The sequence below is a fragment of the Panthera onca genome, chromosome D1 (genome assembly GCF_046562875.1).
Source record: "Panthera onca isolate mPanOnc1 chromosome D1, mPanOnc1 haplotype 2, whole genome shotgun sequence".
NCBI classification, from domain to species: Eukaryota; Metazoa; Chordata; class Mammalia; order Carnivora; family Felidae; genus Panthera; species Panthera onca.
Window position 1 is genome coordinate 59,986,835 of NC_138348.1, and position 13,150 is coordinate 59,999,984.

Below are 13,150 nucleotides of genomic sequence, written 5' to 3' on the forward strand. Positions count from 1 at the left end.
GAGCAAGAGAGGAAGAGAGAATCCCATGAGGGGTAGAGAGAGGGAGAGAGAGAGAAGCAGGGCTCACCCGAAGTGGGGCTCATACTCACCCATTATGGGGCGTCGTCTTACCCGAAGTGGTGCTTGGGCTCACCTGATGTGGGACTTGAGCTCATGAACCATGAGATCATGAGCTAAGCCGATGTCAGATGCTTAACTGACTGAGCCGCTCAGACGCGAGAAACCGGAACACTTTCTTACAACATATACAAAAATAAACTGAGAATGGACTAAAGACCTAATGTAAGACCTGAAATCATACAACTCCCAGAAGAAAACATAGTAATCATTTCTTTGACTTTAGCCTTAGCAACATTTTTCTGGATATGTCTCCTCAAGCAAGTGAAACAAAAGGAAAAATAAACTGTTGGGGCTACATCAAAATGAAAAGCTTTTCACAGTGAAGGAAAGAAACCATTAACAAAATGAAAAGGCAAGAGTGACTAGAATTAAAAAGACTAGAAAAAAAGTGTTGGCGAGGATGTGGAGAAAAGGGAATGCTCATGCACTGTTAGTGAAAATGTAAATTGATGCAACCTGGAAAACAATATGGAGATTCCTCGAAAAGTTGGAAATATCGAGGCACCTGGCTGGCTTTGTTGGTAGAGCATGCAACTCTTGATTTCAGAGTTGTGAGTTCAAGTCCCATGTTGGGTGTAAAGATTATACTTAAAAAAATACCCCCAAAGTTCAAAAAATATATTAAATAGGTTAGAAATATCATATGGTCCATTAATTCCACTGCTGGGTATTTATTTACCCAAAGAAAATGAGAACACTAATTTGAAAAGTTATATTCACTTCTTTGTTTATTGCAGCATAGTTACAAAAAGCTGAGATATGGAAGTAGCCCAAGTGTCCATCCATAGATGAATGGATAAAGAAGATATGACATATATATGGAATATTGCTCAGCCATAAAAAAAAGAATGTGATCTTGCCATTTGTCACAACATGGATAGGCCTAGATGGTATTATGCTAAATGAAATAAATCAAAGAAACACAAACAACATGATTTCACTTGTATATGGTATCTAAAAAACAAACAGCAAAAACAGTTCCATAAATACAGAGAATAAATTATGGTTGCCAGGAAGGATGGGCAAATGGATGAAGTGGGAGATACTGACTTCCAATTTTGGAATGAATAAGTCACAGGGATGAAAATTAGGGCATAGGAAATAGTATCGTAATTAGCATTGTATGGTGACATTGGTAGGTACACTTGTGGTGAGCACAGCATAATATATCGACTAGTCAAGTCACTATGCTATATACCTGCAATTGATGGAGCATTATGTGTCAACTGTAATTTAAAAAGGAGCTGACATGTTAACTTTGTTTTTATATTTATCTTTGCATTTTAACATTTAAAATAAAAAGTGAAAACAGTCCTCATAAAACATTTGGATTAATTTAGGTTTATCATTCATGTAACAGCATTAAATTTAAGAAAGAGGTGTAATGACTCAAAGACAGGCATTTGTCTTTCAGTTTCAGTTTCCACTGTATATTCACAGAGAAAAGGCTGTTAGCATTTTTAATTCAAATGAAATAAGGTGCACTAAGGACATCTTTTGCATCAGTTAGGATTAGGTTTGGCTGTGAGTAACAGATATGTGATAATTAATGCTTTAAACAAGATGTAGATTTATTTCAGTCTGAAAAGCAGTTCGGGGCTGGGGTGGCAGCTCCATGGTATCAGGGGCGCAAGCTTCTCTTATTTTGTTGCTCAGCCATGCTTAGTGTAGGGGGCCGGGGCAGGCTGCCCAAGATGGGCCATTTGGCATAAAGATTATTTTAAGTTAAAATTAATTGAAACCCAGCAGAAGCAGGAAAAGCTCTCTGCCTCCCTGCAACTGCTAAATTTACAATGGAAAGGAGAGCCTGTAACAGGAAGAGAACTATTAACAGAGACTACCTTTTACCTAAGGAATTCACCTGCATAATAGGGCGACCTTGTTTTCCCATACATCTCCTTTCACCTTCTTGCTTATGGTCTTTATCCCCTTTGTATCCTTAACTGATCCCCTTTTCTTAACTGATGTAAGTTTCCTGTTGCCTCATTGTCTTTGGAATTTCATGTCTGTGTGGATTCCCCATACATACACCTACTAAGTTTGATTTCCTCCTGATAATCTGTCTCATGGTCAATTTGACTCCATGTCCAGCCAGAGGACCATAGGGCAGAGGAAGGTCTTCCTCCCCCAAATTGGGTTAGATCCCTACTGTCCCCTCAGAGACCAAGATGGCTTTAGCCATTGCATCCACATTCCCTGTAGCAGAAAAGGGAAGGAGGTGACAAGAAGGGTGTAATCTCCATTTTTCTTGAAAGTACCATACCAGACTTCCACTTACTTAACTTACTTACTTACTTACTTACTTACTTACTTACTTACTGCAAAGAGGTCTTGGAAATGTCGTTTTCTTAGCTAAGTGGCAATGTATCCAGCTTAAAAATTGAGAGAGAGAGCAGGGGAGGGGCAGAGAGAGAAGGTGACCGAGAATCCCAAGCAGGCTCTGCGCTGTCAGTACAGAGCCCAACTCAGGGTTCAAACTCAAGAACCATGAGATCATGACCTGAGCCAAAATCAAGAGTCAGATGCTTTAACTGAGCCACCCATGCATCCTGTCTTTCTGTCTGTTATTTATTTCTAACTTCATTCTGTTGTGGTTGGGAGAGATACATACTTTGTATGTTATCTTTTTCAAGTCTGTTAGAATGTATGGCCTAACATATGCTCTATCTTGGAAAATGTTCCATGTGTACTTGAGAAAAATGTATATGCTATATGGTAGAGTGTTCTATATATGTCGATTTGCAAAAGATACGAACAAAAATCAGATGATGATCCATTGCTTTTCATATTTTACTAGAAACATAGAAACTAGAAGTTAAAAATATTACCATAAAGTGAGATTTTAAAAAGATCTATAAAATGCAAACCTCAATTCATTGCTATTTGATTCAACAGATAAAAGTAACACAATTCTATATTTTACCTTTTCATCGCTCTATCTGTGGACCACTCTCTCAGTTGCAAATGGCTACCTTCAACTCATTTTTTGCTGTATCTTTGAGGTTCTTTTTGAGATAGTTTTCTTTTTTACCTTTAGAATTTAGAAATTCCTTTAGTGGGTGTTCTGATTGAAAAATCTTCGTTTCATTTGTCAAAAATTATCTTTATTTTTTTTTTAAAGATTTTATGTTATTATAATGTTTTTAAGTTTATTTTTTGAAAGCGAGAGAGAGGGGGAGAGAGAGAATCCCAAGCACACTGTCAGTGCAGACCCGGACATGGGGCTCAAATTCACCAACCGTGAGATCATGACCTGGGCTGAAACCAAAGAGCCAGCCACTTAACTGACTGAGCCACCCAGATGCCCCAAAAGATTTTATTTTTTTAAGTAATCTATACCCAGCGTGGGGCTTAAAGTCACAACCATGGGATCAAGAGTAGTATGCTTTACTGACTGAGCCAGCCAGCTACCCCAAAAGTTATCTTTATTTCACTCAGATTCTTACATAAAATTTTCATTCAATAGATAATTATTTTCCCTTGGTACTTTGTAAATATCTTTCCACCATCTTTCTGAAAAGTCACCTATTTAATTTTTATTAAGGGCCAAGTGCATGAGTTTTTATTTAAAGGGGTATTAACTAATATAATTATTTTCTTGTGTTTTTCTCCTGTAGGGAATACAGTGAGTAACCTGATTATGATTATACCTCCAATTTTTGGTGCAATTCAGAGTGTTAGAGATGGACTGGAAAAGCGGTACATTGCTTCTTATTTAGCACTCACAGGTATGTGTAACACTTCATATAAAAAATGATGTACAGTAATCAGATGGGCTATTTTTCTCATTCATACCTAAATTGGTTCTTAATTTTATGTTATTACACAACTTGAACATAATCTGAAACTTCTGATTTAAAACTCTGGTAAATTGAACTGCATTTTTTATTAAAACCCAACTACATTTTTTTTAAGTTTATTTATTTATTTTGAGAGAGAGACAGAACATGAGCAGGGGAGGGACAAAGAGGGAGACAGAGAATCCTAAGCAGACTCCATGCTGTCAGCACAGAACCTGACACTGGGCTTGAACCTACGAGATCATGACCTGAGCTGATATCAAGAGTTGGACGCTTAACTGAGCCACCCAGGTGCCCCAAATTGAACTGCATTTTGAATAGTTTTTTAAAAATTAAATTATTTCAAGCATACAGAATAGAGATAACAAATATACCCATGATATCTTACCACCCAGCTTTGTCAGGTCTTAGTACTTTGCAGTATTTGTTTCAGATCTTTTTATTTATTAAATAAACTACCATGGATGAAATTGAAGCTATATTTGTATTCCTGCCTGATTTTATTCCCCTCACCCTCCCAGAGTTAACCTCTATACTTAATTTGATTATAATTTTCTCACTTGGCTTTGTATTTATACTACATATATATGTACACTTAAAAGTATGTATAGCATGGTTTGCATATTTTCAAACATTTTATAAAGGGTATTGTACTTACTGCAACTTACTCATATTTCTCTACTTGTCTGTGAGTCAGGGACTGTCCCTTAGTTATCTTTGTGTCCCTGTTGACTGGCAGTTTAGTGGTCCTCAATAAGTGTTGAATAGATGGATAAATGAACTTTACCAGAATGTAAGATCAGAAAATCTGTCATGTTCTTGCATTATCATCATAAAGACAAAAATAAGAAAGAAAGTTGATTTCTGGTTTATTTCTTTTATATAACCTTCTAAACACAATTTCGTTTGTTTTAGCCCAAAGTAGGTATTATTTATACATAGGCAGAAAGGACTTCTAATTAGTACAAAACTATAAGATAGAATGTATCCTACCAGATTTTACCATAATTAGATTGAATATGAGAGACTTTAATATCTGAATCTGTTTCTTATATGCTTGATGTTTTAAGAAAGTTACTTGGTTTAAGAAAGTTACTTCAGACGGAAGACTTGTCCACAAACTTAGCTCTTTGCTTTACTTCCTGAGATGTGTTAAGAATGTTTATAAAATATGGGGCTCCTGGTTGGCTCAGTTGGTTAAGCATCTGACTCTTGATTTTGGCTCAGGTCATGATCTCATGGTTATGAGATCAAGCCTGCCTAGGCTGTCAGCACAGAGCCTGTTTGGGATTCTCTGTCTCTGCCCTTCCTCCAATCATGTGCAGGTACTGTCTCTCTCAAAATAAAAAAATAAACTAAAAAGAAAAAAAAGAGAATGTTGAGGCACCTGGGTGGCTCAGTCAGTTAAGCGTCCAACTTCGGCTGAGGTCATGATCTGACTGTTTGTGGATTTGAGCCCCACAGCAGGCTTTGTGCTGACAGCTCAGAGCATGGAGCCTGCTTTGGATTCTGTCTGTCTGTCTGTCTGTCTCTCTCTCTCTCTCTCTCTGCCTTTCCCCTGCTTGTGCTGTCTCTCTCCAAAATAAATAAACATTTAAAAAATAAAAAATAAATAGAAAATTAAGAAAAGAATGTTTATAAAATACTGACAAATCACAATCAGTAATAACAATAAGAATAAAAAGATTCAAGGGACTTCCAGGTTCCCCTGGGACAATGGTGGCCTCCTAAATTAGAATTTGTCCACTTATCCTCCCAGAAGACCATACAAATTAAAAAGGAAAATAAAACCGCACTTAATCCATACTTTCAGCTCTACTGTGAGAGAACGAATACTATGAACTTCAAATCATTTTTAAATTAAGAAAAAACCTCACCAGATTCCAACAGAAGTATCTTTTGATGTTTTAGACTTGGGGTTTGAAAAACTGCATGGAAAAGAGGAGAGGGGTTGAGAGCCTGAGTCTGCAAAACAAAACAAAACAAAACAAAACAAACAGCAAGTGGAAGCTTCACAGTAAATCCAAAATTTCTGAAAGCAGTCTAGGGTCTGGTAGATCACAGTACCAGTTAAAGGTAAAGGACTTGAAAGTGTGTAAGACCTAGGGTGGCATTTTTAGAAAGGTACCACTTCTGGTAAAGAGATAAATAGAGAGGGGGAGGGATCAGTGAAGGGAAAGAAGGAAGCTAGAGAGAGGAATTAAGATTCTATAGAAACAAAAGAAATATTAAACCTCAGACCTGCCCCCCTCAACTGCCCTGCCCTCAAATAAGTATATGAAAAAAGACACTGAACCTTACTATTCTGACAGAAGGGGGCAGTCTTGAACTAGGAATTTCTTAAGCCACCCAAACTTTACTCTTTCCACAAAATGGGCCAAAAGAAGCAGTCCATACAAAATTACTGTAAAAAGAAAAGAGAAAATGAGAATCAAAAATTTTTTGGCTTATGTACATTCTTCCCCCACAACTGATTACAAAGCAGAAAGAAACTGTAGCATAAAACTCCAAAATGAATTAAGTAGTCTCAAACAAATGAATCAAAAATTTTAAAAACTAGTAACATTCTCTTCTCCCAAAAGAAATAAAATTAGAATTGATTAAACTTAGGAAAGGAAAGGTATTAAAGCTGACTTACAATGTGTTGAATATTTAATAAGGGCTATTTAAGAAGGCCAAGAAATAAGCAAAATAATGAAAATGAGATAAAGAAAAAGTGTCAGAGAGGGGCACCTGGGTGGCTCAGTTGGTTGAGTGTTCGACTTTGACTCAGGTCATGATCTCATGGTTGACAAGTTTGAGCCCACGTCAGGCTCTGTGCAGACAACTCAGAGCCTGGAGCCTGCTTCCGATTCCATGTCTCCCTCTCTCTCTGCCCCTCCCTGACTCATCCTCTGTCTCTGTGTCAAAAACAAATATAAATATAAACATTCAGAAAAAAAGAAAAAGTGTCAGAGAGAAAGTGATTGAAATGGAATAGACTCAGCAAAGATCTCAAACATATAATTGGATTCCCTGGAGAAGAAAAACAAAACAGTGAAACAACTTATATTTAAAACTATAACTGAAGAAACTTTTTAGAAATAAGAAAGAAATGAACCTGCATATTAAAAGGACCATTTTTACCTCTTAAAACTGACTTGCAATGGTTAATTCTGAAACATAGCCTCAGTAAAACTACTGGATTTTAAAAATAAAAAAAAATTCTTAAAACGCTAGTGAAAAAGACCAGGTTACTGACTTAGGCAAATAAATCAGGCTGGCATTAGACTTCATCAGCAACATACAAAGGCACCAGTGGAACAGCATTTTTAATGTAAGGCATGGATTTTATATTACAATCAAGTTTATTTTTTAGGTATCCAGGTTATAGAAAGATAATTTTAAATATGCAAGTACTCTCACCTCTATACAGGACTCCTTCTTGATGAATCCATGAGCACTGCATGAATTTAGTAGCTATTGTCCACATGTGGCAATTTAAATGTAAATTAATTCAAATTAAATAAAATGTAAAATTCAGTTCCTCTGTCACACCAACCACATTTTGAGTGCTCATTATATGTGGCTTGTGGCTACCCTATTGGGCAATGCAGATATAGAATGTCTCTATCATCACAGAAAGTTCTGCTGACTGCATTGTACTAGAGAATGATGTTCATCCAACTAAGAGAGAACACTGGGAAAATGTTAGCAAAATGTGTAATGATGAGCCTTTTATATATTTAATATATCTGTCAGTGCACAGCTGGATGTGGGGCTCAAACTCACAAACTGTGAGATCATGACCTGAACCAAAAATCAAGAGTCAGACACTTAACCTACTGAGCCACCCAGGTGCCCTGAGAGTGCAGTTTTTTAATGAGAGATGGAAAGGGCAAAGTAGAATAAGTTTGTTGACTATTGCCTAGGTGGCAAGTTGAGTATTAAGGAATATGATTTAAAAGTAACAAATCAGATTGTAAAAGGTCAAGTAAGAAAAGAAAGGGGGACAGAGGGTACTATAAAATATGCATAAGTACAAAAGAAACACTAGAACAACAACAAAAAAAGCTCTTTCCTACATACCGAAATAATTTAATTTTTTAATTTTTTTTATTTTGAGAGAGAGAGAGCGCGCATGCACATGTGTGAGCGGAAGAGGAGCAGAGAGAGCCAGGAGAGAGAGAGAATCCCAAGCAGACTCCACACTGTCAGAGTAGAGCCTGATTTGGGACTCGAACTCACAAACAGTGAAATCATGACCTGAACTGAAACCAGGAGTTGGATGCTTAATTAACTGAGCCACCCAGGAGCCCCCGAAAGAATTTTTTTTTTTTTTTTTTAATTTTATTTATTTATTTATTTTAAATTTACATCCAAATTAGTTACCATATAGTGCAGCAATGATTTCAGGAGTAGACTCCTTAGTGCCCCTTACCCATTTAACCTGTCCCCCTTCCCACAACCCCTCCAGTAACCCTATTTGTTCTCCATATTTATGAGTCTCTTCTGTTTTGTCCGCCTCCCTGTTTTTATATTATTTTTGTTTCCCTTCACTTATGTTCATCTGTTTTGTCTCTTAAAGTACTCATATGAGTGAAATCATATGATATTTGTCTTTCTCTGACTGACTGATTTCACTTAGCTTAATACCCTCCAGTTCCATCCATGTGGCTGCAAATGGCAAAATTTCATTTTTGTTGATTGCCAAGTAATACTCGATTTTTTATATATACCACATCTTCTTTATCCATTCATCCATCGATGGACATTTGGGCTCTTTCCATACTTTGGCTATTGTTGATAGTGCTGCTATAGACTTTGGGGTGCATGTGTCCCTTTGAAACAGCACACCTGTATCCTGTGGATAAATACCTAGTATTGCATTGCTGGGTTGTAGGGTAGTTCTGTTTTTAGTTTTTTGAGGAACCTCCATACTGGTTTCCACAGTGTCTGCACCAGCTTGCATTCCCACCAACAATGCAAAAGACATCCTCTTTCTCCGCATCCTCACCAACATCTGTTGTTGCCTGACTTGTTAATGTTAGCCATTCTGACAGGTGTGAGGTGGTATCTCATTGTGGTTTTGATTTGTATTTCCCTGGTGATGAGTGAAGTTGAGCATTTTTTCATGTGTCGGTTTGTCATCTGGATGTCTTCTTTGGAGAAATGTCTATTCATGTCTCTTGCCCATTTCTTCACTGGATTCTTTGTTTTTTGGGAGTTGAGTTTCATAAATTCTTTATAGATTTTGGATACTAACTCTTTATCTTATATGTCATTTGCAAATATCTTCTCCCATTCTGTCAGTTGCCTTTTAGTTTTCCTGATTGTTTCCTTCGCTATGCAGAAGCTTTTTATTTTGATGAGGTTCATTTTTGCTTTTGTTTCCCTTGCCTCCAGAGACATGTTGAGTAAGAAGTTGCTGCAGCCAAGATCAAAGAGGTTTTTGCCTGCTTTCTCCTTGAGGATTTTGATGGCTTCCTGTCTTATGTTTAGGTCTTTCATCCATTTTGAGTTTATTTTGTGTATGGTGTAAGAAAGTGGTCCAGGTTCATTCTTCTGCATTTCGCTGTCCAGTTTTCCCAGCACCACTTGCTGAAGAGACTGTCTTTATTCCATTGGATATTCTTTCCTGCTTTGTCAAAGATTAGTTGGCCATATGTTTGTGGGTCCATTTCTGGGTTCTCTATTCTGTTCCATTGATCTGAGTGTCTGTTCTTGTGCCAGTACCATACTGTCTTGATGATTACAGCTTTGTAGTATAGCTTGAAGTCTGGGATTGCGATGCCTCCTGCTTTGGTTTCCTTTTTCAAGATCGCTTTGGCTATTAGGGGTCTTTTCTGGTTCCATACAAATTTTAGGATTATTTCTTCTAGCTCTGTGAAGAAGGCTGGTGTTATTTGGATAGAGATTGCATTGAATATGTAGATTGCTTTGGGTAGTATCGACATTTTAACAATATTTGTTCTTCCTATCCAGGAGCATGGAATCTTTTTCCAGTTTTTAATGTCTTCTTCAATTTCTTTCATAAGCTTTCTATAGTTTTCAGTGTATAGATTTTTCACCTCTTTGGTTAGACTTATTCGTAGGTATTTTATGTTTTTTGGTGCAATTGTCAATGGGATCGATTCCTTGATTTCTCTTTCTGTTGCTTCTTTGTGTATAGTAGGCAACTGACTTCTGTGCATTGATTTTATATCCTGTAACTTTGCTGAATTCATGAATCAGTTCTAGCAGTTTTTTGGTAGAATCTTTTGGGTTTTCCATATAGAGTATCATGTCATCTGTGAAGAGCGAGAGTTTGACCTCCTCCTGGCCAATTTGGATGCCTTTTATTTCTTTGTGTTGTCTGATTGCAGAGGCTAAGACTTCCAATACTATGTTGAATAACAGTGGTGAGAGTGGACATCCCTGTCTTGTTCCTGACCTTAGGGGGAAAGCTCTCAGTTTTTCCCCATTGAGGATGATATTAGTGTTGGGTCTTTTGTGTTTGGCTTTTATGATCTGGAGGTCTGAGCCTTCTTATCCCTACTTTCTTGAGGGTTTTTATCAAGAAAGGATGCTGTATTTTGTCAAACACTTCCTCTGCATCTATTGAGAGGATCATGTGGTTCTTGTCCTTTCTTTTATTGATGTGATAAATGACGTTAATTGTTTTGCGGATATTGAACTAGCCCTGCATCCCAGATATAAATCCCACTTGGTTGTGGTGAGTAATTTTTTTAATGTATTGTTGGATCCGGTTGGCTAATATCTTGTTGAGGATTTTTGCATCCATGTTCATCAGGGAAATTGGTCTGTAGCTCTCCCTTTTAGTGGGGTCTCTGGTTTTCGTATCAAGGTAATGCTGGCTTCATAGAATGAGTTTGGAAGTTTTCCTTCCATTTCTGTTTTTTGGAACAGCTTCAAGAGAATAGGTGTTAATTCTTCCTTAAATGTTTGGTAGCATTACCCTGGAAAGCCATCTGGCCCTGGACTCTTGTTTTTTGGCATATTTTTGATTACTAATTCTATTTCCTTACTGGTTATGGGTCTGTTCAAATTTTCTATTTCTTCCTGTTTCAGTTTTGGTAGTGTATATGTTTCTGGAATTTGTCCATTTCTTCCAGATTGCTCATTTTATTGGCGTATAATTGCTCATAATATTCTCTTATTATTGTTTCTATTTCTGCTCTGTTGGTTGTGATCTCTCCTCTGCATTCTTGATTTTATTTATTTGGGTCCTTTTCTTTTTGATCAAAGTGGCTAGTGGTTTATCAATTTTGTTAATTCTTTCGAAGAACTAGCTTCTGGTTTCATTGATCTGTTCTACTGTTTTTTGTTTGTTTCGATAGCATTAATTTCTGCTCTAATCTTTATTATTTCCTGTGTTATTCTCGTTTTGGGTTTTATTTGCTGTTCTTTTTCCAGCTCCTTAAGACGTAAGGTTAGGTTGTGTATCTGAGATCTTTCTTCCTTCTTTAGGAAAGCCTGGATTGCTGTATACTTTCCTCTTATGAACACCTTTGCTGCGTCCCAGAGGTTTTGGGTTGTGTTATCATTTTCATTGGCTTACATATAGTTTTTAATTTCCTCTTTAACTTCTTGGTTAGCCCATTCTTTCTTTAGTAGGATGTTCTTCAGTCTCCAAGTATTATTTACCTTTCCAAATTTTTTCTTGTGGTTGATTTTCGAGTTTCATAGCGTTGTGGTCTGAAAATATGCACAGTATGATCTCGATCTTTTTTTTTAAATTTTTTTCAAACTTTATTTATTTTTGAGACAGAGAGAGACAGAGCATGAACGGGGGAGGGTCAGAGAGAGGGAGACACAGAATCTGAAACAGGCTCCAGGCTCTGAGCTGTCAGCACAGAGCCCGACGCGGGGCTCGAACCCACAGACCACGAGTTCACGACCTGAGCTGAAGTCGGACGCTTAACCGACTGAGCCACCCAGGCGCCCCTGATCTCGATCTTTTTACACTTACTTAGGGCTGATTTGTGTCCCAGTATATGGTTTATTCTGGAGAATGTTCCATGTGCACTGGAGAAGAATGTATATTCTGCTGCTTTAGGATGAAATTGTTCTGAATGTATCTGTTAAGTCCATCTGGTCCAGTGTGTCATTCAAAGCCATTGTTTCCTTGTTGATTTTTTGATTAGATGATCTGTCCATTGTTGTAAGTGGGGTGTTGAAGTCCCCTACTATTGTGGTATTACTATCGATGAGTTTCTTTATGTTTGTGATTAATTGATTTATATATTTGGGTACTCTCACATTTGGCGCATAAATGTTTACAGTTCTTAGATCTTCTTGGTGGATAGACCCCTTAATTATGATATAATGCCCTTCTTCATCTGTTGTTACAATCTTTATTTTAAAGTCTAGATTGTCTGATACAAGTATGGATACTCTGGCTTTCTTTTGGTGACCATGAGCATGATAGATGGTTCTCCATCCCCTCACTTTCAATCTGAAGGTATCTTTAGGTCTAAAGTGGGTCTCTTGTAAACAGCATATAGATGGATCTTTTTTTCTTAACCATTCTTTTACCCTATGTCTTATGATAGGAGCACTGAGTCCATTGATGTTTAGAGTGAATACTGAAAGATATGATATTATTGCCATTATGTTACTTGTAGTGTTGGAGTTTCTGGTGGTGTTCTCTGGTTCTTTCTAATCTTTGTTGCTTTTGGTATTTACATATATATATATATATATATATATATATATATATATATACACACACACAAACACACACACACATATACAATGTGTATATGTATATACACACACATATATATATATATATGTATGTATGTATGTATTCATCTTTTCTCCCCTCAGAGAGTCCCCCTTAAAATTCTTTCAGGGCTGGTTTAGTGGTCACGAACTCCTTTAATTTTTGTTTGTCTGGGAAACTTTCTGTCTCTCCTCCTATTTTGAATGACAGCCTTGCTGGATAAAGAATTCTTGGCTGCATATTTTTCTGATTCAGCACATTGAATATATCCTGCCACTTCTTTCTGGCCTGCCAAGTTTCTGTGGATAGGTCTGCTGCAAACCTGATCTATCTTCCCTTGTAGGTTAAGGACTTTTTTTCCCTTGCTGCTTTCATGATTCTCTCCTTGCTTTAGTATTTTGTGGATTTGACTATGATATGCCTTGTTGATGGTCGGTTTTTGTTGAATCTAATGGGAGTCCTCTGTGCTTCCTGGATTTTGATGTCTGTGTCTTTCCCCAGCTTAGGAAAGTTTTCTGCTATG

The 13,150-nt window shown here is 37.1% G+C and overlaps 1 protein-coding gene across 5 annotated transcripts in view; it reads left to right on the plus strand.

Moving 5' to 3' along the window:
• ACER3 (alkaline ceramidase 3) overlaps nucleotides 1-13,150 on the plus strand; it is a 175,027-nt gene that overhangs the window by 59,671 nt on the left and 102,206 nt on the right. For all 5 annotated transcript variants that reach the window (XM_060605551.3, XM_078433084.2, XM_060605553.3 and 2 more), the window contains one exon: nucleotides 3,738-3,848. In XM_060605551.3, the coding sequence (XP_060461534.1) occupies nucleotides 3,738-3,848 (111 nt within the window). Of the gene's footprint in view, nucleotides 1-3,737; nucleotides 3,849-13,150 lie in introns of those variants that run through there.